General features: G+C 58.4%; 3 protein-coding genes across 5 annotated transcripts; 1 reads left to right on the plus strand and 2 right to left on the minus strand.

The window, feature by feature from the left end:
- On the plus strand, nt 1-9,975 carry ZNF771 (zinc finger protein 771). Of its 3 annotated transcripts, none has more exons than XM_062180427.1 (3): nt 1-76; nt 413-562; nt 8,954-9,975. In XM_062180427.1, the coding sequence occupies exons 2-3, from the start codon at nt 422-424 to the stop codon at nt 9,764-9,766; spliced, it is 954 nt and encodes a 317-aa protein (XP_062036411.1). In that variant the 5' UTR covers nt 1-76; nt 413-421; the 3' UTR covers nt 9,767-9,975. The 3 variants fall into 3 exon arrangements, with proteins under 3 accessions (XP_062036411.1, XP_062036413.1, XP_062036412.1); XM_062180429.1 differs by lacking the exon at nt 1-76 and adding an exon at nt 110-181; XM_062180428.1 differs by lacking the exon at nt 1-76 and adding an exon at nt 200-286.
- A 1,219-nt stretch (nt 9,976-11,194) lies between these two features.
- On the minus strand, nt 11,195-15,193 carry DCTPP1 (dCTP pyrophosphatase 1). Its single transcript, XM_062179863.1, is given in 4 exon segments — nt 11,195-11,458; nt 11,461-11,678; nt 13,295-13,405; nt 15,042-15,193. Coding segments are annotated over 4 exon segments (498 nt in total). The 5' UTR covers nt 15,131-15,193; the 3' UTR covers nt 11,195-11,378.
- Nucleotides 15,194-21,850: 6,657 nt separating this feature from the next.
- On the minus strand, nt 21,851-24,069 carry SEPHS2 (selenophosphate synthetase 2). The gene has a single exon (XM_062180453.1). It carries the CDS (start codon nt 23,913-23,915, stop codon nt 22,578-22,580), a length of 1,338 nt encoding a protein of 445 aa, XP_062036437.1. The 5' UTR covers nt 23,916-24,069; the 3' UTR covers nt 21,851-22,577.
- Between the last annotated feature and the right edge of the window lie 2,590 nt (nt 24,070-26,659).

Consider the following 26,659-nt stretch of genomic DNA (forward strand, 5'->3'; position numbering starts at 1 on the left):
GGAGCCGCGGCCTCGCAGAGTGCCCCACAGCCGGGCGCCCAGGCCTGGGGCAGCGCGAGCGCCGAGCCCTCGGCTGGTGAGTGCGCGCTCCTCCCGGGGTCCCCGCCCCATCCCGCCTCCGAGCCCGGGCCCTGGAGCTCCCGGGCGCCGACCCGGGCTCCAGGGAGTGACTCAGCGCGGGGTGGGTGGCGACTGTGGGGCCGGAGATTCGAACTGTTGAGGGGCCTTGAATGCCGGGACGAGTGGGGTGAACGGGTGGCGCCAAGCTAGGGTGGATGGGACCCGGGTGTGTGTGTGTGTGGGGGGGACATCAGGGCTGCTTGGCTTTCCCTGGGCCAGGGCCACGGTGGTGGTGCTGGTGAGGTGGGGGGTGGGGGTGGTCCTGAGCTTCTGACCCAGCTTTCTCCCTCAGGATACCAAGATGCCAGGGGAACAGCAGGCGGAGGAGGAGGAGGAGGAGGAGATGCAGGAGGAGATGGTGCTGCTGGTGAAGGGTGAGGAGGAGGAGGGTGAGGAGAAGTATGAAGTGGTCAAGCTCAAGATCCCCGTGGACAGCAAGGAGGTAGGTGCCTGCCGAGCCCCGGGGGCGTAGCGTCAGTCGGAAGCCAGGGCATCTTGCCCCGGCTGCGTCCCCTGGCCTCAGACCTGGGTCTCGGCGTCGTTTCTTCTTTCTGCCCACTGTCCAGCTCCCATCATGCAGATGCCATGTCCGCTGTGTGCGCCAGGCGCCGTGCTGGGTGCTGGAGAGGGAACTACTGTCGGAGCCCCAAGAAGCTTCATGTGTAGCGGGGTTAGACCGATGGCGGCCGGCCACAGGGCGTGTGTGTGTGGAGGGGCTGGGGTGGCCCGGCCCAGCGTGGGAACAGAATTCGGACTTAGCGGGGAGAGGGAACCCCAGCTGACTCTTCGCACGGCATTTTCTGTGTCCCGGATGCTCTCGTAAGCACCTGGAGTCTGTGATGCAGGTGGATGGGGCTCCACTTCGTAGGGATTTGCGAGATGGAGGAGGCGCTGGACGCAATGACTTGAGCTATTCCTGCTGTCTTCCGGGGTCTGCCTTGGCAGGATGCCCTGGCATCAGGAGCGGCAGCTGAGGTCGAACCCAGGCCCTCCGATGTGGGCTGGAAGCCTCTTAGCCACGAGGCTAAATGTCCACTCCCATGCTGCACTGGGCAGTGTGGAAACCAGCTCGGGACACTTCCTGGCCGCAGGTCTCCAAGTTAGTAACAGGGGTGGTGAGACCAGCGGGAGTCTGAGTGGGGTGCCTGTCCCAGGTGGAGGGATGGCCCTCTGGGAGGCACAGAGGAGGGGGTCTGGGCTGGTCCTGCAGTGGCATGGAGGCACGAGAGTGGGTGGATGGGTGGGCAGGCCGCAGAGGAAGCCTGGGGAAGGTCTGGGTTCGAGTTCCCCACACGGGACCCGGCCACCAGGTATCTTTCCGCCTCCCAGGATCCCACAGGACTCCGACTGCTCTCAGCCTCAGCAACCCCAGGTGCGGCTGGAGGTCTCTCGCCCAGCCAACTTCAGTGCCCGCTTGGAAGGGGAAGAAAGTTCTGCTGCCCCCTAGTGGGTGTGGTGCGACCCACAGTGGCAGGGGGCAGGGGGGCTCCGCGGGCCCCCTCTTCCAGGGTCACTCCCACCTCTGCTTCCCCCCACCTCCTGGCTCAGCCGGCCTCCTCCCCCTCCTCCTCCTCCTCTCCAGCCCTGGGAATCCTCCTGTGAGTTAAACTCAGAGGCTCCAGAGCCCAGGGTGACTTGCGGCTCCCTCGCGTGTCTTAACCTTTTCACGCCTCACTTTCCTCGACTGTAGAAGGGAAGCCGTAGCAGCACTTTCTTCTTGGAGTTGTGAAGATCTAATGAGTTAATCCATATAAAACCAGGGCTGCCAACCAGGGCTGGCATGGTGACACAACAGGTTAAGCTGCCCATTTGAGATGCCCGCATTCCATGCCGGAGTGCTGGTTCCAGCCCCAGCCGTGCCGCCTCTGCTCCAGCTCCCTGCCAATGCGCCTGGGCGGCAGCAGATAATAACCCAAGTACTCGGGTTCTGCCACTCACGTGGAAGACCCTGATCGAGTTCCTGGCCTAGTCCTGGCTGTTCCGGGCATGTGGGGAGTGAACCAGCAGATGGAAGATCAGTCTCATTCTCTCCCCCACCCCCATCACTCTGCTTTCAAATCAATAAATCAATAAATCTTGGAGCTAGAATAATTAGAACCATGTCTGGTACAGAATAAACATGTCAATACTGGCTGCTATTTCTTCTTCTCCCGGAAGTTCAGGGCCATGGGCCAGGTCATCTTCCTGAAGATTTTTCATCAAAGGCTTCCTGGGCCGAGTGCTGAGGACAAGGGGTGAACAGGAAAACCACCCCGGAAGCCTGGAGAGAGAGCTCCGGCGGCAGAGAGGGTTTCCCAGAAGGCATTGTTGCCTTGAGGCCAGGAAGGCTTAGTTAGGGGTTGACAAATAGAGGAGGAGGAGGAGGAGGAAGGCATTCTGGAAGGAGGAAACTTGCAAAAGCCAAGTTCGGAGGAGGAGATGGGACTAGAAAGGTCCATGGGGCCAAAGAGGGAAGCGCCTGGGGTGGGAATCTGGGGTTGCGTGCGATGCCATCAGAAGCCTTAAGTCAGCGGAGGGGCGGGCTTGGGTTTTCTATGTGCGAGAAGGATTGGCTGCCCTGGGCTAGGGAGGGCTGGTAGTCTGCTCCGAGGCGGTAGCGGCAGCGATGGCAAGAAGGGGCCGTTTTTTGGCAACCGTGATGGACCAGATGGAGCTGGGTGGGCAGCCGGGGAAGACTGGTGCGACACAGGGCCTGACTGTAGCAAACCCTGACTCCACCACTGATCCCATGTGCCTGGGTTTTCTCGTCTAAAATGGATGATCCGATCCGACACCCTTGGGTGCTGGTCTAAGGAGTGTCCCCTGGGTGCTGGGGGTTGGAGGAGGAGGGTGGAACCGAGGGCTCCGTGCGTCGCAGGATCGGGTAGCCCTGTGTCTACAGCGTGTTCATTTGCCTCATGTCTCTGTACACCATGATCTCAAAAGCGCCTTCCTGCGCTGACAGCCTGTGGCCCTTAGCCACCACCCAGTTCTGTGGGTGGAATTAGGCTCAGTATATTCTCTCTGCCCATCCAAACCTAATTTCCAACACCTGATTAGGAAGATAAAAGGTCTCATAGGGCTCAGTGCCCATCCGCACCTGCCTCTCTCCCGGGCTGCAACCCCTCGGGATCACTATTAGCTCCTAACCTTGGGCGTGCAGAGAGCTCTTGGGCTCCGAGCTCCTGTCCTTGTGGCTTCATCTCGGACTCCTGACCCTAACCCTGACCCCACGCCCCAGCTCCAGACAGCCCCGCCCCCTTCCCACCTGCAGGGCCCACCTCCCCCTTTCCACCTGCTTCTCCAGGGTTGCTCTTCTCCCTTCCAGATCAGATTTCTGCACGCACACCAGCTGGGGGTCTTGTTAAAATGAAGGTCTCGACTGAGTGCCTGGGTGGGGGGTGTGGGACCTGAGCATCTGCCTCTAGCCAGTTCCCAGCGCTGCTGTAGATCGTACTCTCTGTAGCAAGAAACTGGAGGGTAGGGGTCTTGTTTTACACCTTGTACCTGCCCTTCGAAGGGTCCAGGGGCAGGAGACAAGCTGTGTAGGGGCCCCAGACTCAAGTCTGTGAGATTGGAATTGTATCATAGCCAAGAGGCTGGGTGTTCCTAGTTTAAGCTCTGGCTTGGCCATTTTTAGCTGTATGGCTTGGGTCATCATTTAACTTCTACGTCTTGTCTATAAAAGGTAGGGCAGAGGTACCTAACCCAAAGAATTGTGAGCATTTAAAACGAGAACATGGATAAAAAGAACGTAGCACAATTACTCAATAACCAGTAGAGGCGGGTTTTTTTTTTTTTTTTTTTTCCATTTTTTATTTGAAAGGCAGAGAGAGAGACCTTCCATCCACTGGTTCATTCCCCAAATGCCCACAGCATCCAGGGCTGGGCCAGGCCACAGCCAGGAGCTCAGAACTCCATCTGGGTCTCACATGTGGTGGCAGGAAACCAAGTGCTCAAGCCATCGTTTGCTGCTTCCCGGGGGGCACATTAGCAGGAAGACTCGAACCCGGCACTCCGGTACAGGATGCCCCCAGCAGCAGCATAACCATTGTGCCAGAACACCTGCCCTGTAGTTGTCATTAATTAGAAAAGTAATGGCTGAGGAGGCAGCTGAGATGTTTGCCCTTGTTAAAAATATTTAATCGGGATGACAAAAATCCCTAACGTCCAACACCTGCTTATGTTATCCCACTACACTGTATCTCTATAGAGCCCCGTTGTTACAGTGCAAATACCATTCTTTTTGATCTAACAGTTGTAAAATTTTAGGCCTAGGAGGGCCCTCTTGTCTGGTATTTGCTAAGTTTCAGTCACCTGCGTTACTCAGATGTTGTTCTCACCTTATTTACCTTGTTTAAATAGATGGACATTGTTTTGTTAAATAAATTGACCTGTCTTTAACCAATGATATTGATGAACTTGTGGGTTTCATGTAACCTCTTGTTTTCCTTACATACCTGAGAACAGATACATAATGAGAAGGTAAAAGCCCCCGCACAGCCACCCAGGACCCTCTGGTGTCTCCTGGTGTCCGCGCCGGGGAATTCTGATGCCCCCTAGCCTGACCCAGGACCGCCACTGAGGCAGAGGGGGAGGGACTCACTCCAGTCTTCATGAGCTGGGTCCAGCATGTTCCACCCCCCAAAAAAAGATTTACTTAATTTATTTGAAAGAGCAACAGAAAGGGAAAAACAGGTCTTCCATCCACTGGTTCATTCCCCAAATGGCCACAATGGCCGGAGCCCAGCCAGGCCAAAGCCAGGAGCCTGGACCTCCATCCCGGGACTGAAACCAGCAATCCAATACACACCCCAGGCAGCGGCTGGGCCCACGGCACCGCAGCGCGGGCCCCTGGACTCAGCCTCTTGCTAAGATTCTTCCTCAGCCACCCAAGAGCCCTCGTTCCTCGGGGGCCAACCCCAGGGCCCTGGAGTGAAGAATTCTTGTCCCATAATCAGCGGACCCAGCACGATGCAGTCTGAGGTTGGCCATGGTCACCTTAGAGAAGGGTGCGTGGGAAAAAAACAGACCAGAGAAATGTACATAAACCGAGAAACGTTCTCTCCCACAGCGGCTGGCCGGTGTGCCCAAGCCAACCCAGCAGAAGGCAAAAGCCTGGGAGACCGCTGCCTGTGCCACCTTGCATTCGGCCTGTGCCAAGCCGGGGCTGAGGCTGTGGGGGAGCGTCTCCATTTAAAGTAGCAAGTTGTAGCATCTCTCAGAGGCGTGGCCCGGGGGTGTGGGCTCAGCCAAGGCTGCAGCCTCCTGCTGACAGCAGTGGTCCCCCGCCCCCCATCAGCGGGAGATGGCGTTCCAAGACCACCCGAAGCCACGGATGGTCCTGGCCCCTATAAATGTACACACTAGGTTTCTTCTGTCCATATCTCTGATAAAGTTTAATTTCTAAGTGAGGCAGACTAACAGTAACTAATACGGTAGAACGATGTCCTTTAATAAAATTCACCTCAAACCCAAGATTCCCGTATTTCTGGAATCTTCCATTCCCTCTGTTCGGCCCATGGTCACCGAAACTTTGGAAGGCAAAGCCGCACCTGAGGGGGCGCCGCTGGGTCACCGCGGTGACGGTGGCCATCCTTTGCGCAGTCTACACCAGGGCGCCTCTGGCTGCTTGCTGACTTCCCACATTGCCCTGTTTTCCAGTTTCTGAGTCGGTTCCCGCAACTCGATTGCTTTCAAAACAGTAATTTATGTTGAGAGACAGAGGGCGGGCGAGCTCCCGTCTGCTGGTTGGTTCCCTAGATACGCACAACGGTAGGAGCTGGGAGCCAGGAACTTGATCCAGGTTGTCTCCCGTGGGTGGCAGGAACCCGGTGAGTTGAGCCATCGCCACTGCTTCCCAGGGCCCGGCACGGGCTGGAAGCTGGAGGCGGGAACAGAGTGTGGAGCCCAGGCAGGCCAGAAAGGGACTAAGCCCCAAGCTGCTGCTGGCTGGGGCAAAGGCTGTGGAGCTGCCCTGCTGGCTGCTTCCTGGCCGCCACTGCCCCCTCTCTTAGCCTGCTTTCCTCCTCTGTGAGATGGAAATGGTGGTAACTTTGATGGAGCTTGAACGTGGGCAGTGCTAACCCTATCCTGTCCTTACTATGTGCCAGGCCTGTCATTTGGTCACCAACTAGGTTCTTTTTTTTTTTTTGACAGGCAGAGTTAGTGAGAGAGAGAGAGACAGAGAGAAAGGTCGTCCTTTTTCGGTTGGTTCACCCCCCAAGTGGCCGCTATGGCCGGCGTGCTGAGCCTATCCGAAGCCAGGAGCCAGGTGCTTCCTCCTGGTCTCCATGCAGGTGCAGGGCCCAAGGACCTGGGCCATCCTCCACTGCCCTTCCAGGCCACAGCAGAGAGCTGGACTGGAAGAGGAGCAACCAGGACTAGAAACCAGCGCCCATATGGGATGCTGGTGCCACAGGCAGGGGATTAACCAAGTGAGCCATGGCGCCGGCCCCCAAAAATAAATCTTAAAAGAACCTAGTTGGTGGCCAGCGCCGCAGCTCACTTGGCTAATCCTCCGCATACGGCGCCAGCACCCCAGGTTCTAGTCCCGGTTGCTCCTCTTCCAGTCCAGCTCTCTGCTGTGGCCTGGAAGGGCAGTGGAGGATGGCCCAGGTCCTTGGGTCCTGCACCTGCATGGAGACCTGGAGGAAGCACCTGGCTCCTGGCTTTGGATCAGTGTAGCAGCAGCTGTAGTGGCCATTTGGGGGGTGAACCAATGGAAGGAAGACCTCTCTCTCTCTCTCACTGTTTATAACTCTACCTGTCAAATAAAAAAAAAAAAAGAAGAAAAAAATTGTTTTTGTTTATTTGAAAGGAAGAGTGACAGAGACAGAGGGAGGTAGGGAGAAAGAGAGACAGAGATCTTCCATCTGGTGATTCACTCCCTACCTGGCCTCAGTGGCCGGGGGCAGGGGGCAGACTGAAGCCAGGAGTCAGGAGCTCCATCTGGGCCCCCATGTGGATGCAGGGACCCAAGGGCTTGGGCCATCTTCTGCTGCTTTCCCATTGCATTAGCAGGGAGCTGGACTGGAAAACAGGGCAGCCGGGACTTGAACCCGCGCTTGGGTGTGGGATGCTGGGGTCACAGGCAGCAGCCTAATGTGCTGCGCCCTGACACCAGTTCACGAACCACGACCTTAATTGCTTGGCCCCCATCACCATCGGTCCTGCTAGGGTGACTGGCTGTTTTCTAAGGAAGCAATGCACCCCCGTAAGTGTTTTAAGTACCAAATGTTTCCCCTTCAGCTGCTTCTTTTAAACCATTGATTTCCTTTGTCTGATTTTATCTCTACAAGCCTAGACCTCATGAAACTGGCTCACTTTCAAAAAAAAAATTTTTTTTTTTTCATTTCAGGCCTTAGAATAGCATTGGGCTTTTTGCCCTTTTTCTTCACAGCTAAAAAAAATGATAGGTGCTTACTTTTTTTTCTTCTTAAAGACGTATTTATTATTTGAAAGGCACAGTTACAGAGAGGGAGAGAGGGAGAGAGAGAGAGAGAGAGAGAGGTCTTCCATCTGCCTGTTCACTCTGAAAATGCCCGCAACGGCTAGAGCTGTGCGCATCTGAACCCAGGAGCCCACATGGGTGCAGGGGCCCAAGGACTTGGGCCATCTTCTACTGCTTTCCCAGGCCACAGCAGAGAGCTGGATCGGAAGTGGAGCAGCCGGGACTTGAACCGGCGCCCATATGGGATGCCGGCGCTGCAGGCGAGGGCCTTACCTGCTACGCCACAGCACCAGCCCCAGGTTCTTGCTCTTAAAAGCTGATCAGAGAGAGAGCTGGACTCTGCCCTGCCCTGGCCTCTCGGGTCTGTCCTCCCTCACTGTCAGCTCCTGCTCCGCCTTCCTGGCTGCGCCTCTTGTCCCCGCCAGCTCTACCCATTCCCCGGGTGCTCGGTGGTGTCCAAGCTCTGAAAACCGCCCAGAGGCTGACGGCTTCTCACCACACCGCGAGCTCCGGGCGCTGTCCAGGGCCAGAGGGCCAACCAGGTCACCTCCGACGCGCCCCTCCCACCGTCCTCCTCTCGGGCCCCGGCAACACTGCCGTTGCGGCTGCTAAGCTCAGAACCCTTGGATCCCTCTGCCGCCTCTCTCTTCCCCTCGCCCAGCTCGTCTGTGCGCGTCACCGCCCCCACGTTCCAGGCGCCGGCTCCGCGCTCCTCGGGGGGCTGGAGCGGCCTCCCTGGGCGCCGGCTGCTCTGCTCTCACTGCCTTAATCCCAGCAGTTGGCTGGAGCCTTTTCAAACGTCCAATCTGTCACCCGCCGCTCACACCCCCACCCCGCCCCCGCCATCCCCCAGTGGCTCATCTTCCCATTTATATTCAAAGTCCTCTTTGTGGGCTCCAAGGCCCTAAAGTGAGCCAGCCGCACACCCACACCCACGCGCGCGCGCGCACGCAATCTGCTGTCCTCGCTTTTTCCTGCCGTTTCTGGAACTCCACGGGCTGCCTGTCATGCTCTTCCGGGGGATATCCACGCAGCCTGCCCTCTCACCTCCCTTAGATCGTTGCTTATGTGACCACACCAGCAAGCTGACCGGAAACCGCGTCCCGTCTTCGGCATCGCCTCCCCCACCCCCGCCCCCGCCCCCGCCCCACTAGCTCGCCTTATCCATCCTTCCGGAAAGCGGGAACTTCTCTCTTCCTGCAACCCAGCACATCGCACACTCCCAGTAGCTGATCAATTAATAAAAATAGCTGTGCACGAAACGTGTTCTCGCTCGGTGGGCACACCCGCCCCCGGCCCCCGCCGCTTTTCCTGTTCACAGACTGGGAACTGAGGCTCAGCTGTGCCGGCTCCGGGGCCTCTCGGTCAGGGCTGACCTGTCGCCCTCCCCTCTCCCCGCAGGTCCCGAGCGAGGCGCCAGCGCCACCGGCCGACCCGGCGCGCCCCCACGCGTGCCCGGACTGCGGCCGCGCCTTTGCGCGCCGCTCCACGCTGGCCAAGCACGCACGCACGCACACAGGCGAGCGGCCGTTCGCGTGCACCGAGTGCGGCCGGCGCTTCTCGCAGAAGTCGGCGCTGACCAAACACGGCCGCACGCACACGGGCGAGCGGCCCTACGAGTGCCCCGAGTGCGACAAGCGCTTCTCGGCCGCCTCGAACCTCCGGCAGCACCGGCGGCGCCACACGGGCGAGAAGCCGTACGCGTGCGCGCACTGCGGCCGCCGCTTCGCGCAGAGCTCCAACTACGCCCAGCACCTGCGCGTGCACACGGGCGAGAAGCCGTACGCGTGCCCGGACTGCGGGCGCGCCTTCGGCGGCAGCTCGTGCCTGGCGCGCCACCGACGCACGCACACGGGCGAGCGGCCGTACGCCTGCGCCGACTGCGGCACGCGCTTCGCGCAGAGCTCGGCGCTGGCCAAGCACCGGCTCGTGCACACGGGCGAGAAGCCGCACCGCTGCTCCGTGTGCGGCCGCCGCTTCGGCCACCGCTCCAACCTGGCGGAGCACGCGCGCACGCACACGGGCGAGCGGCCCTACCCGTGCGCCGAGTGCGGCCGCCGCTTCCGTCTCAGCTCGCACTTCATCCGCCACCGCCGCGCGCACATGCGGCGCCGCCTCTACATCTGCGCCGGCTGTGGCCGGGACTTCAAGCTACCGGCCGGCGCCACAGCAGCCACTGCCACCGAGCGCTGCCCCGAGTGCGAGGGCAGCTGAGCCGCCGGGCCCGGGGAGGCGCACGCTGGGACCTGCCCTGGGCGCACTAACCTGGGCGCTCGGGTCTGGGGAGAGGCGGGACGGCGGGCCCGGCTGCCCTGGGACCAGGAGACAGAGCGGCTCCCCTGCCGGGGTCCCTGGAAACCGCGCCCGGTCCCCCTCGCGACATTCCTTCGGCCCGTGTTAGTGAATAAAGTGTTCTATCTGCACCCCACCCGTGCCTGTGAGTGAGGTGCGCGAGGGAGAGGAAGGTTGGGGTGGCCTTTGAGCCCAGGGGACAACTGTGCGGGGGCCTGGAGTCGCCAATCTGAGGGTCCCACAAGCACAGCGCATCCGAGCAAGGTGTGACGGTGGTGCAGCCCCGTGGAACGGAGCAGCAGCCTCCTAGCCCTATGGCAAGGGTTTAAAATGCAGGACATCCAGATAGACTCAGCCGGGGAGGGGCGGGGTCGCTGCAGTGCAGTGTTGCCCGGGGCAGTTGCATGGGAGGGGTTTCCAAATGCAGCCGTGCAGTGGAGGTGCCTGCGCACACCCCCTGGGGGCGGGACGTGCCAACAGACAGGCCCCGAGGTTCCGTGGGCGTTAGAGGGAGGCGGGCCTGACTTGGTGTCTCGGCTTGGTTGGCCGTGGGAGAGGAAGGTACGGGATGAGACGCTGGGCGGAAGCGTTATGTGAGGCTGTGGTTCTGTTCCAAGCTGAACACGGAGGTGATGGCATCAGGGTGGGAGCCTGGGAGCGGGGAGTGGGCCGCGAGGAGAGAGGGTAGGGGTGGGCGTGAGCGCCAGCCCAGAGCGGATCAAGGAGTAAGTGTGGACGCCCCCTCCAGGAGGCCCCGGCCCCCGCAGGAGGACAGAGCTGGTGGCTGGGGGTTTGCTGGTTTTGTCAGAGGAAGACTGGGGCAGTGCCCCACGCGTGGGGGAGGCAGGCCGCGGGGATCTCGGCGATGTCAGGTCATGCACCTCACACACAAGGCTAGCTCTAGGTGCGGAGGAACAACTAGAAATGGGCGGGCCTCACTTTCCCCAGGGAGAGGCGGCCCTGCTCTGCGTCCGTCTGTGACTCGCGGGGCCCCTGACAAGTCTCCAGTTGAATGCCAGTGTCCTGGGTCCCTCCCCTGTGCCAGGCGCCTCGTCTTAGACACACCGGTAGCTCACCACCTTACACCCCCGTTGGGCGGGCATTGGGATTTCATCTCATGGCCGAAGACGCCCCATGGCAAAGATGACGTCACTGGTGACCGCCACCTGGCCCGCAAGGACCCCAGACGGCCTGGCTCCAGGACCTGGGCTCTTAACCCCCGGGCTCACGTCTCCTTCTCAGGCCCGGCCGGGCTGCCCGGACCCAGGATCCCTGCGCAACCATCGGGGAACTGGGCTCAGGGGCGCCCCTGCGCACGGTCCTCCCCGCCAGCCAGCAAGAACGTGGAGCTCGTGACCCAGAACTTTTATTGGGGCAGACACCAGGAAGCCATCTCCGGCTGCTCCTGGGAGGCAGACTTCCGGAAGCGGGGCCCTCGACCCCGATCTGTTAGGACAGGACCAGGAGTGCCAGGGCCAGGCCGCCCGCTGCTCTTCGGATGCCAGGCTGAGCTGCCAGTCCCTAGGCCGCGTTCCTAGGTGGGGCCCTGGCCCGGGGACTCACAGGCAAGTGGTGCAGCCCCCGCGACCTGGTCTTCAGAGCCTGCCCCTCGCCAAAGTCCGTGTACTTCCGGGCGGAGCCGCGGGCCAGGTGCACTGGGTAGCGTTGCCGGTTGGTGTCCATTTTGGAGAGCACTGCTCGGGGCAGGTCCACGCGGCAGCGGGCTGCCAGCGCCACGAGGTAGATGAGGACGTCACTGAGCTCCTCCTGCAGGGCGGCCCGCTCCCGGGCAGGCCAGGATTGGGGGCCGAGCTCCTCGTCCGGCTTCCACTGGCTGGGGGGCAGAACACACGAACACGAACACACACGCCAGCTAGGACAAGGGCTCGGCCGCCCTCAGGAGCACCCCAGTCCTTGCAGCAATGAACTCCCACTCTCTTCCCCCTCCCCCAAATTCCTCCAAGGACAACGCAGCCCTCTGGGTCCTGAGAAATCCTGGGTGGGAAAGAGACCCCAAGGGGCAGTGAGTGCCCAGGCCTCTGTCCCTACTGAGCCCGCAAAGTGGCCCGAGAGCACATCTTCCTACCGAGACGAAGCTTTGAGACCCAGTTCTGCTTCCCTCTCACTCATGCTGCTGCTCCCCTGGCCCAAACCTCAGGCCCGGCCCACTGCCTAGGACGCCTGCCTCACCTCCTTGCTAACATCACCTCCTCTTAACCACAGCCCTTTTTCAAAAAGTGCACGGATCACGCTTTGTCCCTTCCTTGCTAACGCCACCCCTCGTGCCAGCTGGGTTTGGGAAAAATGGGCCAGGCCCTCCACAAGCCAACCCCAGCCTCTCCCAACGTCACCGCTCACCACTGTCTCTCACGCTTCTGTCTTGCACACATGGCAGCTGGCCCAGGGCCTTTGCACTTTTCCCTCTACCTCGAATACTTGCCACTACTCCCTGTATCCACCCCTAGATCTTGCCCCATCTTTCTTGTCACTCGGGTCTCAGCTATCATCGCCTTAGAAAAGTCTTCTCTTGGGGCCAGCGCTGTGGCGTAGCAGGTAAAGCACCACCTACAGTGCCGGCATCCCATAGGGGCGCTGGTTCGAGTCCTGGCTGCCCCTTTTCTAATCCAGCTCTCTGCCTGGGAAAGCAGTGGAAGATGGCCCAAGTGCTTGGGCCCTGCACCTCTGTGGGAGACCCAGAAGAAGCTCCTGGCTTCTGATCCACCCAGCTCCGGCCATTGCAGCCATCTGGGGAGTGAGCCAGCGGATGGAAGACCTCTCTCTCTGCCTCTCAAATACATAAATCTTAAAAAAAAAAAAAAAAAAAAAAAAAGAGCCTTCTCTCTCATCACCTTGTGTTATTTTCCTCATGGAACCCGTCACAACTGCAGATCTTTTAAGAATCACTCTGCTTTGCGTTGTCAGTCTCCCACCACTACCATGCCTGCTTTGTCCAAGGCCGTCTCCAGAAGCCCCAGCACAGATCTGGAAGAGGGGGCCGCTGGCCTCCCCCACCCCTCCGGGTCCTCATCCCTCCACCCTCGCAGGGATTGCCCTGGCCTGGAGCTGGTCTACACTGGCACTCTCTGTGTGCAGATCAGTCGCTAGCCCCGCCCCCGTCCTCCACAGCCCTATCACTCGTCCAGTAGTTATCTATTACCAGGAACAAAACAGACACAGAATCCCTGAGCTTTCTTATCCTCCCTGATTGAAGTTTCCCCTTTCCTGCCGAGGGAAACGTAGTCCGTGCCCCTTCCCACTCCCCGTGCCACAGGCGGGTCTTCCCCGCAGCCCCAGCAGCTACGGTCACCGCTCCCAGGGCACCGCGCAGGGGCAGCTGTCACCTCCACACAGCAGCACCAGGCACACAACCCGGCAGCAAGGAGGGAAACTGGACCCATGGGTGTCTGATGACCCCCCCCCCAACAGCCTCTTCCGCGGGCCCCTACTCACAAGAGCTCCGCCAGCTCCCCCACCTCCCCCACCAAGGCCAGGAGGAGGTTCCGAGGCTGGTGGAACTGGTCCCAGTCTCGTTCCGCAGCAAATTCAGCATGGAGGCGCCGACTGGAACAGGACCGGAGAGTTAGGGGGTCGGGGAGGGGACCAGACACAGCCCCCACCAGGTCTCCCAAGGGGGCCTGGGACCACGGCCCTGAGCAAACGATGCTCTCTTCATGGAACGGGCCCCTGCCCAGGCCCGAGACCCCTCCAGCAAGGCCCCTGCCCAGGCCCGAGACCCCTCCAGCAAGGCCCCTGCCCAGGCCCGAGACCCCCTCCAGCAAGCCCCCTGCCCAGGCCCGAGACCCCCTCCAGTAAGCCCCCTGCCCAGGCCCGAGACCCCTCCAGCAAGCCCCCTGCCCAGGCCCGAGACCCCTCCAGCAAGGCCCCTGCCCAGGCCCGAGACCCCCTCCAGCAAGGCCCCTGCCCAGGCGTGAGACCCCTCCAGCAAGGCCCCTGCCCAGGCCCGAGACCCCTCCAGCAAGGCCCCTGCCCAGGCCCGAGACCCCTCCAGCAAGGCCCCTGTCCACGCCCGAGACCCCCTCCAGCAAGGCCCCTGCCCACGCCCGAGACCCCCTCCAGCAAGGCCCCTGCCCAGGCCTGAGACCCCTCCAGCAAGCCCCCTGCCCAGGCCTGAGACCCCTCCAGCAAGGCCCCTGCCCAGGCCCGAGACCCCCTCCAGCAAGGCCCCTGCCCAGGCCCGAGACCCCTCCAGCAAGGCCCCTGCCCAGGCCCGAGACCCCCTCCAGCAAGGCCCCTGCCCAGGCGTGAGACCCCTCCAGCAAGGCCCCTGCCCACGCCCGAGACCCCCTCCAGCAAGGCCCCTGCCCAGGCCTGAGACCCCTCCAGCAAGCCCCCTGCCCAGGCCTGAGACCCCTCCAGCAAGCCCCCTGCCCAGGCCTGAGACCCCCTCCAGCAAGCCCCCTGCCCAGGCCCGAGACCCCTCCAGCAAGGCCCCTGCCCAGGCCCAAGACCCCTCCAGCAAGGCCCCTGCCCAGGCCCGAGACCCCCTCCAGCAAGGCCCCTGCCCACGCCCGAGACCCCCTCCAGCAAGGCCCCTGCCCAGGCCCGAGACCCCCTCCAGCAAGCCCCCTGCCCAGGCGTGAGACCCCCTCCAGCAAGGCCCCTGCCCAGGCCTGAGACCCCTCCAGCAAGCCCCCTGCCCAGGCCTGAGACCCCTCCAGCAAGGCCCCTGCCCAGGCGTGAGACCCCCTCCAGCAAGGCCCCTGCCCAGGCCTGAGACCCCTCCAGCAAGCCCCCTGCCCAGGCCTGAGACCCCTCCAGCAAGCCCCCTGCCCAGGCCTGAGACCCCTCCAGCAAGCCCCCTGCCCAGGCCTGAGACCCCTCCAGCAAGCCCCCTGCCCAGGCCTGAGACCCCTCCAGCAAGGCCCCTGCCCAGGCCTGAGACCCCTCCAGCAAGCCCCCTTGCGTTACCGCATCCCCTGCCGCTGTGTCCACCGCCTCCCCCGCCTGCAAGGCCGAGCCCCAGGCTCCCGACAGGACGCAGCGCCATCGCCACGTCCCCGTCCCCCACGGGGCCAAACCCCGTGCCCCGGCCCCGGCTGTGCTCCGCGGGCCTCGCCGGGGGGCAGCCGGGGGTCCCGGGCGCCGCCGCCGCTTTCCCGCCCACGTGGAGGGAGCCGCCCCTCTGCGGGAGAAAGGGCTCGCCCTCCAGGCTCCCAGGCGGGCGAGGGCTGCTCACATGTCCTCGAGCGTGGGCTCCGGGCTGAAGCTGAACGGGCCGGCAGCGGCAGTGCCCTCTCCTCCCGTGTCCCCTCCAGCACCGGACATGCCGCCGACCCCACCGCCACCGCGACTGGGTCGAAGAACCCCGCGCCACGCTCGGAATCCGCCTCCAGGTTCCCCATCCAATCATGGGCGTCCTCGGTTGCTTTCCGGGGCGGAGCCGGAAGAAAAACCAATGACATACGTGAAATTTGTTACAGCCCGCCCCTTACGCGGACCAGACCAATCGGAGGGAGCCTCAAGCGTTTTTGCCTCTACTCTCACCGCGAATTCTTCCGTCTAGGCCAAATGTCTTAAAGGGATAAGTACCAATTTGACCCGGGGTAGAGGCAGAGGGTAAAGGGCGGAGAGAGCGCAGGCGCGTCACTTCCATTTTGAGCCACTAGGTGGCGGCAAAGCGAAATGGCAGGCAGGAAGGGAGGCGGAGGGCCCGCTGGGTGGAAAAACTAAGAATGAAGTTTATGCCTGGATATTCAATCTCTCAGGGCTTAGAGACATTGAAAACTCACTAGGCGAGCTCGCCCAGTGTTTGGATAAGATGGGAGGGAATGAGCGGAGCAAGCTCAGGGAGGACTAGAACCCACGCCTGGCAACCCAGGGCAGCTTCCTACCCCAGCTGCAACCTGTGATTGAAAGCTGGGTGCCCATGGGGAGGAGCGGATCTCCTGGGGGCAGGCTTTAGAGGGACATCTGTGCACTCCTGGTCTTGAACTAGGGTTGTGAGAAAGGGTGGAAGGGAACAGGACCCACTGGTTTGGGTGGTTTGCAACTTGGTGGGTGGATTGTGACTCCTTTGGAGCTGGGGAGGATGAGGTTCAGGATCAAACGGGTGTGGCATCGGGAGTTTGGTTTAGGACAGAGCAAGCCGATGGTGCATGCCAAGTTGCAGGCAGATGCAGGGGTCTTTTTAGTACAGAGCTCAGGTTTGGTCGTCTCAGTCTTTGAGGTTTTAGTTATGGAAGAGAATAATTGAAAGCAAGGCGGCATCCAACCGGTAGCAATTGCACAGAGAGAGGACCAGGGAAACTGGAGGCAAATGGACCGAGTGTGGTGTGTATGGAAGCTTAGAGAGAGTTCCAGAATGCACGCTGACTCATCTGTGTGCCGCTGGGGAGGTGAGAACACGGAATGCGCCCCTGGCTTCAGGCAGCAAGCAGGCTGGCCACGGGAGACAGCGAGAGAGGGGGTTCTGGGGCCGGCTTGAGGGGTCAGATAGCCCGTTCTGCCCTCTGACGCAGTGGAGACCCGGTAGACCTAGGAGCTGGCGTCGGAGCGAAGAGGACGGACATGTTGAGTCCTGGCCTCCCGCAGGCGGTGGACCGTAGACGCCTGGAGGTCAAGAGCGCTGGGCGACCTTGCGGGTCTGTGGCCACACGCGGCGGCGACCCAGCACCATCGCTGGCATTGCTACTCTCGCGGGAGGGCTCTGCTCAGGGGTCAGGGGTCAGGGTCAGGGGTCAGGATTTCTACGCCTCGCAGATCAGATGTTTCTCTGAGGTGGCAGGAATTCTCTCTGGGGGCTGCCTCAGCCCCCCCCCCCCCCCCCGGAGGTCCCTGGTGAAGCTTAGGGCATCTGGTAGAGTGAGGAGAGAAAGCAAACTCAGCTTCCGCTGCACACAGCACTGATCACTTCTGGGATCCAAAGTATGCGGGCAAGCGGCCCATTCTGCAGGGGCACCTGCTGGGGTCCTCTCGTTCAGTGCCGTCACTCTCTGCCGCTGAACCCTCCAGAGCATCAGATCTGGCCTCTGGAGCTGCTCCGAATTAGCCTGCAGAGATTTAGGAAAAGGTCGGCAGGGTGGGGGAGGGGTTGGGGCTCTGCTTTCTGAGCCCTAAGTCGTCCCAGTATGATTCTAGTAACTTGGGAAAAAGCAAGAGCTATGGGAGTTAGGAACCAGGAACCCGGAACCATGGATGAAAGCCGAAAAGAAAAAAAAAAAAATAGTCATTATAATATCGGGCGGGCGCTGTGGCGTAGCAGGTAAAGCCACCGCCTGCAATGCCGGCCTCACATATGGAGGCCGGTTTGAGTCCCGGCTGCTCCTCTTCTGATCCAGATCTCTGCCATGGCCTGGGAAAGCAGCAGAAGATGGCCCAAGTGCTTGGGCCTCTGCACCTGCATGGGAGACCCAGAGGAAGCTCCTGACTCCTGGCTTCGGATTGGCCCAGCTCTGGCCATTTAGGGAGTGAACCAGCAGTCTTCTCCACTTGTCTCAGTCACATCTCAGCCTTCTTGGCTTTCAGTGGGGCCTCAGGCCAATAAATGCTTTCATGCCGGGGTGCATGGACTGGGTCGGGCGAACAGGTGCAGCTCCTTGCTCTGCCCCTGCTGCTGAGCGTTTGGCCACCTTTCCCCGCCACAGCCCAGCAGCTCATCCCAGCGCGGCTCTTCGGGAAACCGTGGGGTGGGTGAGGGGGCAACCACTGGAGCAGTAAGGAGCAGCAGCCCACAGCTGGGGAGATGGTTTGAGGACGGGGCTGGGGGGTACCTGGACAGGTCAGAGGTCACAGAAGCCGTAGGTGTGAAGGGGCTTGGGCACGCAGTCACCAATGGCCTTGGGAAGATTCTTTCTAAGTCTTCATTTCCAAAGATCCTTCATGTGTGAATGAACCATTCTGTACTTTTTTTTTTTTTTTTTTGAGAGACAGAAACCCAGGCAAAGAGAGCTTCCTGCTGCCGGTTTAGCCCTCAAATGTCCACAACAGCCAAGACAGGCCAGGCTGAAGCTGGGAGCTAAAAACCTGACCCGGGTCTCTCATGTGGGTGGCAGGGACCCAAGGGCTTGAGCCGTCACCTGCTGTCTCCCCAGGGTGCACATTAGCAAAAAGCTGGCATTGAGAATGGAGCCAGGACTCGACCCCAGGCGCTCCTATCCGGGCCCCGGGCGTCTTAACCGCTATGTGGAATGCCCACCCTGGCAATATGTACTTGGCTCGTGGCCATATCCCCAGCACCTATCGCAGTCCTGTGGCCTGCAGAGTTCCATGGGCCCCGGGGGAGGGAGAGGGAGAGGTGGCTGCTATGTCGTGGACTATTTGTCCCCATGAAGGTTCCCAGGAAGTTGTCACGGTTGTTTCCTCGGGGTCTGGCGCTCGATGGATCTAATAAATAATAAACCATGAGAGCAGATCTCAGGGGGATCCCCGCCCTGACGTCCCTGCCGCCAGTGTGTACGGCTGCCCCCAATTTACAGACAAGGAAACTGAGGCCCAGCCTAGTAGGCAGAGTCCTCTGAGATGACCTAAAAAGGCCACCGGCACCACCTCCTACTGTTCGGTGGGGGACAGGGCTCCCCAGGGCCCCGCGGGAGCCGCAGGGGCACAGGAGCGGCTCCCTCACGTGGGTGTGTGCAGCACTCACCTGGCCACACCTTCGCTTTTGTCTCTCTGTCCCCTCTTCCTGTGAGCTCCAGTGCCCTCTCCTTCCATCTCCTCCTCTTCGCTTTCCTCGCTCGCCTTCCTCACCACTCCTTGTTCCTAGGATCCTGTTCTAATTCCCACCCAAGCCTCCAATCTCTCCGTTACCTGCTACCCCCATTTTGCGGCCCCGCCTCTTTCCCAGGCAGGTGTGGTGCCTACCTTGCTCTCAAACCTTTAACTTTTCCTAAGTTAACTAGGAGGACCTAGGCCAAGGAAGCAGCCAATCATGTTCCTCCCCTTTTTTCTGTCCACCCCATACTAGAAAATGAACCAATCAGAGAGCTGCATCGGTGAACACACAGACCTGTACTTCCAAGATTGAAGATGACGGTTTCACCAGCCTTGCATCACTAGGAGACGCCAAGAGCAAGAAAAGTGAAAAGAAAGGCTGCTGGGGTCCCCCACTCACTCACACATTCATTCATTCATTCAATATATTCTGAGCACTATGAACCAGACGCTGTTCTAGGTGGGGCTACCAGAGACACCTGCCGCCCTGGAGCTGAGGCGGCGGCAGCAGGGGATGATTAGGTAAGCTAATACACTCCCAAGATAATTACAGATTAGGATGAGGTGTGAAGCCAATGAACAGGCAGATGAGCTGGCGCGGAGCTGGGTGTTGGCTGGGCGGTCGCGGAAGCCCTGGCCAAGGAGTTTTTATTCGAGCTGAGACAGGGATGAGGATGAGGTTTGCAGACCGAGAGCCACAGGAGCACAGTGGATCTTGATTTTTAGGAAAGACTCTCCACTTAGTGCAGAGTCCCCAGATAAAGTCAGAGACCCACATTACGTGGCTGCCATTAGTATATCTGAGCATCTGTTTGCAAAAATATGTATGTTATTACTGTCTATATTTTATTAAGTGGCCTAGGGAACTGTTGTGTTTTTAATGCTTTTTAAATGTTTCTTAAATAAAATCCCTCTTTAAAAATCAAAAGACATGACTTTGAAATAATCTTTTGAAATTTTTTTTCAAGGGGCAGGCACAGCAGGTAAAGCCACTGCCTGTGATGCTGGCATCCATATAGTTCGAGTCCCAGCTGCTCCACTTCCAATCCAGCTCCCTGCTAATGCCCCTGGGGAAGCAGAGGAAGATGGCCCAAGTGCTTGAGCCCCTGCACCCACATAGGAGACCTGGACGAAGCTCCTGGCTCCTGCCTAACCCAGTTCTGACCACTGCGACCATTTGGGGAATGAACCAGTGGATGGAAGCGCGCTCTCTCTCTGCCTCTTCCTCTTTCTCTACAACTCTATAAATGCACCGGCCTCCAGGTGCATTTTTAAATCTTTTTAAAAAATATTTATTTATTATTTATTTATTTATTTATTTTTTGACAGCAGAGTGGATAGTGAGAGAGAGAGACAGAGAGAAAGGTCTTCCTTTTTGCCGTTGGTTCACCCTTAAAAATTTTTATTTTTGGCCGGCGCCGTGGCTTAACAGGCTAATCCTCCACCTTGAGGCGCTGGCACACCAGGTTCTAGTCCCGGTTGGGGCGCCAGATTCTATCCCGGTTGCCCCTCTTCCAGGCCAGCTCTCTGCTATGGCCCAAGTGCTTGGGCCCTGCACCCACATGGGAGACCAGGAGAAGCACTTGGCTCCTGGCTTCGGATCAGCAAGATGCACCGGCCGCAGCGGCCATTGGAGGGTGAACCAACGGCAAAAAGGAAGACCTTTCTCTCTGTCTCTCTCTCTCACTATCCACTCTGCCTGTCAAAAAAAAAAAATATATATATATATATATATTTATTTATTTATTTTTGAAAGTCAGAATTACAGAGAGAGGGAGAGACAGACATCTTTCATCCACTGGTTCATTCTCCAGATGGCTGCAACAGCCAGTGTTGGGCCAGGCAGAAGCCAGGAGCTTCATCCAGGTCTCCCACACTGGTGACAAGGCCCCAGCATCTGGCTGTCTTCAGCTGTTTTTCCCAGGCCATTAGCAGGGAGCTGGATCCGAAGTGGAGCAACTGGCACACAAGCCAGCAGCATCCACTATGCTACAGTGCTGGCCCTGTGCTTTCCTCTTTTTAGATTTATTTTATTTTTAAAAAGCAGAGTGATAGGGAGAGTCAAAGAGAGACAGAGAGAGAGAGCGCGCGTGAGCTTCCAACCTCTCATTCACTCTCCAGATGGCTGCAATGGCTGGGGGCTGGACCAGGCCTAAGCCGCGAGCTAGTAACTCCACTGAAATCCACCCTGCACGTCGGCAAGGGCTCAACCACTTGCCAGCTTTCCCAGGTGTATAAGCAGGAAGCTGGTTCAGAAGCAGAGTGGCTGGGACTGGAATTGGCGCTTTGATATGGCTACCGGTGTTGCAACTGGCAGCTTAATCCACCGCACCCCAGCTCCGGGGTGCAAATGTCTGGCAACTCTTAATTGCTCCTATAAAGGTTGCAGCCCTAGGAGAGCTGAGGGGGCTTCGCAGTGCAGTGGTTTCACTGGGGCACTCCAGACGTTCGTCCGTATATATTCTTTTTTGGACATGCTCATTTTCCCCGGCATATTCATGTTCCACCTGCGCCAGGCAGCGGAAGGTATAAACTTCGCGGCCAGTGGTTCTAAATAGCCAAGCTGAGGACAAGGGCCACAGCAGTCTGATTTTTCAGGTTTTTTCCTTCCGCCTTGGGCCAGGTGCCCTCCCTGTCCTTTGCTGTGCCTGGTAGTCCTGACTTTCCCTGCCGGCTTTGCAATGGAGGGAAGGGTTGGAATATACACACTATCATCTTCCGCGGCTTTCCCAGGGACGTTAGCAGGAGCTGCATTGGAAGCGGGATAGCCATTACTCAAACCGGGCCCTAACCACTGCACCACAGTGCTGGCCACGTGCCATCTTTCTGGGGTGATCCTATTTATTTCTTTGAAAGCCAGAGTGACAGACTACTGCACTCACAGGCTCACCCCTTAAGCGCCCACAACAGCTAGGGCTAGGCCAAACGTCAGCCAGGAGCCCAGAACTCCACCCAGGTCTCCCACATGGGTGGCAGGAACCCACGTATTTGGGCCATCATCTGCTGCCTCCCAGGCCCGTTAGCAGAAACTGGATCAGAAGTGCAGAGCAGCTAGGGCTGCTAGGATCCAGACATTCTGACCCGTGACGCAGATGTCCTAAGAGGTGGCCTAACCTGCTGCGTGGTGACACCTGTCCCTATCTTTAGCTGTCTCCTCTCATCCTCCAATCTGTCATCTCAGAAGCAAAGAGCTCACCTCAATCTGGCTGTCACAGCCCCTGGGCCAGGGTCAGGGAGACAGACTCTCATACACTCCACTTTATAATAACCAGCTCATTTTACGAGACCTTCAATTCTTCAGAATTCCAAAGAACCAAACAGTAGCCACAGCAATCCTCCAATGAAGCCCCTTTATTGAACTAGAAATGACCGATCACTAATTGAATCACCAGGACTTTTTTCAGCACAAGATGCAACATCTCCAGTGACCACCAAGGCCTGGGCTCTGGGCTTTGCTCTGCCTCTCCCAGTCCGCAGTGGGGTTTACAGGGAGAGGCGTCATTAACAGAGACCAAGGGAGATGGCTGCAGGCCCTCCCTTCCCAGGCGCTGGACAAGCTGCTCAATTCTTGTCCAGAGCAGGAAAGAGCCAGTACTTCCCGAAAAAAATCAACTACAGCATGTAGATTTATCAACAGCATTGGTCCAAACTCATTTGCTTCTGACTGAAAATTGTTTTCGCTTTGCAATTTACTTTTACATGTGTGGCATTGTTAACGATTTAACTCCCGAGGCAGGAACAAATCAACCCAGCGCAAAGAAAAATCCCTCAAAGTGGAACAGCCTCACCGTGCTTTGGAAAAGAGGAAAACAGGTTTTTTTTTTTTTTTCCTCTCCTTGTCTACCCAGGAGATGAAACCAATATCCCCCCCCCAACCCCCCTCTCCCAAGTTAAAACTGTTCCTTCTGGCCATGGAATGTACACGGAGGCAGCTTTTGATGGGCTGGCTGGAACCACTATACTCAAAGCCTTCTTTGGAAATTCCTTGAGACCAACGCCTGACAAGCATCCACAGTTGTAGCCAGAGGCTCTGAGTTCCCGACACCCTCTCCACTCTCGCCTCTCACGAGCTGGGCTCGGAGGAGGCATTGGCACTGTCAGGAGCGAGGGCAGGAGCAGTGGCAGCCACTCCCCGAGGCAGGACCTCGATCACCCGAGGCTTGTCGATGATCCGAGCTGTCCGGTTTCCCTTTTCCACGATGCCCACGATCCACGCCTGGTGGCCCTCTCCGTACTTGGAAGATTTGATCTCGGAACAAAAGCGCGCGGCCTGTTCTCTCGGCAGACAAATCAGCAGTCCCCCTGAGGTTTCGGCCGAGGTTCCCTGAAGAAGGCCGAAGCGTCCACTGGCTTTGCTGATGGCCACCATCTTGGCAATGATAGGCAGGTTGTGAATGACAAAGGACACTTCATTTCTCTGTTGCCTGGCCAGGTTCTGAGAGTGTCCCAGAATGCCAAATCCTGTGATGTCGGTGGCTGCGTGGGCATTGAACGTGTGCATTAAGCCAGCCGCCGTCCTGTTGAGGGTCGCCATATTGAACATAGCTTCCTGGTAGGCCAGCTCCACCTCCTCCCTGCTGACCACCATCTTGATCTTATTCCATCTTTCCGGATTATCCAGCCACTGGTGGGCGTTGACAGCAACTTGGGTTCCTAAGGGTTTGGTTAACACCAGCACGTCTCCGACCACGGCGCTGTCGGGCATGATGAACTCGTTGGGCTGACACACCACCGTGGCGACGCCTCCGATGATGATCCACGGGTTGACCACCGTCTGTCCCCCGGTCACTGCGGTCCCGCCTTCCTCCGCCGCGTCCCGGAAGCCTTTGATCATGAGCGGTGTGACCTTCTCCCGCTCCTCCTCGCTCATACCCTGGCTGACGCTGAGGAGCATCAGCATGTTGTCGCATTCGGTGATGCCCATGGCGTACAGGTCGCTCAGCACGTTGGCGCACGCTATGCGCCCCATCATGTAGGGGTCTTCCACCAAGGGGTAGAAGAAGTCCGTCGTCTGCACCAGCGACAGGCCCCCGTGTCTCAGCGGGATGACACACGAGTCCAGCCCGATCGCCAGGCTCGGCGGCGCCGCGCCGGCGTCCTGCGCCGCCTGCTCCTGGCCCCCGACCAGGCCGGGGCCGAGCGAGGGCCCCACGGGCGGCTGCGTCAGTCCCGCCAGGAGTTTGAGCAGCGTCTCCTGCGGGACTTTGCAGCCTCAGCCCTTCATGCCCGAGAAGCCCGTCAACCGCCAGCTCGGGCTGAGGCCCAGCGTCTGCGGCTCGAAGGGCCGGTAGTTCGAGAAGCCCCGGCCCAGAGACAAGACCCCCGGGCCCAAGGAGCCCTCCGCCGCCACCATCGCCGCCATCGCCTCTCCGCTGGCGCCGGTCACCGCGGCTTCCGCCATGGCGCCGAGCGGCGCGGCGGGGCGGAGAGCAGCGCAGAGGCTCCTTTTATTTTTTTACTCAAGCTGATAGCAAGCAACAGTCAAATATTACCCGCAGAGAGTCTCCCGGCGAGACCCGCACCGCCCGACTCGCGCCTCACGCTGCCTCCCAGCCTCCTCTGAGGGCAGAGCCGTCCGCCGCCCCTATTTATAGACCGGGTGATGGACAGCCGCCGCTGCCAATGACGACGGCGCCAGCGAAAGGCGGGCTTCCTCTACTCTGCGGGCAGGCGTACGGCCCCGCCCCCTCGCGGGCGGCGCGGACCCAGCGAGCGCGGGGCGTCACGTGCCTCGGCTGGCGCCGGTGCTGGCCCGCGGCCGGCGGGCTGCCTCCCCGCGGGGACCCTCCTGGGGGCCCGCGAACTTGCCGACCCAGCTCGGGACGTCCGGCCGGGGGTTGGCCCGAGGGTCGCCATTGGGCAGCTAACCCCCACCGTTAAGGCAGCAGATTGCAGCGCCAGTGTGATGCAACGCTGACAGGAATCCCCGCGCCGAGCCGGCCCCCGGCCCCGCACCTGAGCGGGCTGCACCTGACCGTTTGTCGCAGGGTCTGGTCTGGCCTGATGGGACATTTCTGTCTCCCTGAGTTAATATACACAGGAACCTGTGATACGCTCCGAGGGCAGCGTGCCAGTCTGGTGAACATAACGACTGCACGCAAAACCTTGGACCCAGCACGTCCAGGGCTGGGAGTTATCGCACACGTGTTCCCGTCGCCGTGGGAAAAGATACTTTAGGGCTGTGTGGTTGGCAAAAATCAACCCCCTGGAAACCGTTTAAATGATTATCCATTTTGATTTAAATGAATTAGGCTCCGTGTACAACAATGCATTACCCTGTAGCGTAAACAAATGAGAAGACATGTATATGATCATATGGATTATAGTTACCATTCTAATAGGCTTCATTCTAAATGCTTTACACATTCCAGGACTTCAGAAACTCGTGGAGGGCCAGCATGTGGAGCAGTGTGTTCAGCCGCCAATTCTTTTTTTTTTTTTTTTTTTTTATTCTTGGCTATGTTTCTATCTCCCCTATCTGGAAGAAAAGGAAGCACCCCATTGCCAATAGGGCCCATCTCATGAGACTAAGAAGCAAAAACTCTCTTCCATATTTCTTTGATTTACATCAATGATGCTTTTTCTACTCAGCACTTGAAGTGCTTTTTTTTTTTTTAAGATTTACTTATTTATTTATTTATTTATTTTTGACAGGCAGAGTGGATAGTGAGAGAGAGAGACAGAGAGAAAGGTCTTCCTTTTTGCCGTTGGTTCACCCTCCAATGGCCGCTGCGGCCGGCGCATCTTGCTGATTCGAAGCCAGGAGCCAGGTGCTTCTCCTGGTCTCCCATGGGGTGCAGGGCCCAAGGACTTGGGCCATCCTCCACTGCCTTCCCGGGCCACAGCAGAAAGCTGGCCTGGAAGAGGGGCAACCGGGACAGAATCTGGCGCCCCAACCGGGACTTGAACCCGGTGTGCCGGCGCCGCAAGGCAGAGGATTAGCCTGTTAAGCCACAGCACCGGCCTGAAGTGCTTTTGTACACATAAACCAACATACATGAAGCCAGTCACTGCCTAGAGAAACAGGCCACAAGGTGTTCCCAAGAATGTTGATAGGAAGGGATCTTGTTTGAGGTAAAATATTTTCTTTTTTTTTTTTAACTTTTATTTAGTAGATATGAATTTCCAAAGTATAGTTTATGGATGACGATGTCAGCCGCCAATTCTGACACCAGCACCCGCAGATCCCTGCTCATGAGTCTGGGAGAGCAGCAGATGGCTGATGCCCCAAGGACCTGGGCCCCTGCGCCCTTGTGGGAGAGCAACTATGTGTTTCAGGCTCCTGGCTTCAGCCTGGCCCAGACCTGGCTGTTACAGCCATTTGGGGGAGTGAACCAGCAGATTAAAAAAAAAATCTGTCTGTCTCTGTCATTCTATCAAATAAATAAATCTTTTTAAAAAACTTGATTGTATTTCCCTTTAAAAATAAATAAAGGAAAGACATGACTACTGATGGAGTATAAATTGGTGTGACTATGTTGGAGAACAGTTTGGCTTTAACTAATAAGCTTGACCATGTGCAAACCCAATGCCCCAGCAATCCCTGTAAAAACATAAACTCTTGCCCATGTACCCCAGAAGCCAAGATCAAAATTGCTGCATTGGGGCCAGCGCTGTAGTGTGATGGGTAAAGCCGCCGCCCGCAGTGCCGGCATCCCATATGGGTGCTGGTTTGAGGCCTGGGTGCTCCACTTCCAATCCAGCTCTCTGCTATGCCCGGGAAAGCACTGGAAGATGGTCCAAGTCCTTGGGCCCCTGCACCATGTGGGAGACCCAGAAGAAGCTCCTGGCTCCTGGCTTTGGATCAGCGCAGCTCCAGCCGTTGCAGCCAACTGGGGAGTGAACCAGTGGATGGAAGACCTCTCTCTCTGTCTCTACCTCTCTCTGTAATTCTGTCTTTCAAATAAATAAAATAAATGTTTTTTTTAAAAAAAGAATTAAACTGAGGTGCAACCTTGGCACTCCAAACAGCCTTGAGCAAATTGTCCAACCTCTGGGAACTTGTGAAACAGTCCTTGGCCTGAAGATCACAATACCAAATAGGAATGCTATCAGAATTCAATGAAAAGACTGTGTGTACAGTATGTAGCACCTCCGTTTCTGGCTGGTGGTAAGCTATAAATAAATAAAAGCATCTATTATAAT

This window comes from Lepus europaeus, chromosome 21, assembly GCF_033115175.1.
Source record: "Lepus europaeus isolate LE1 chromosome 21, mLepTim1.pri, whole genome shotgun sequence".
Taxonomy (NCBI): domain Eukaryota; kingdom Metazoa; phylum Chordata; class Mammalia; order Lagomorpha; family Leporidae; genus Lepus; species Lepus europaeus.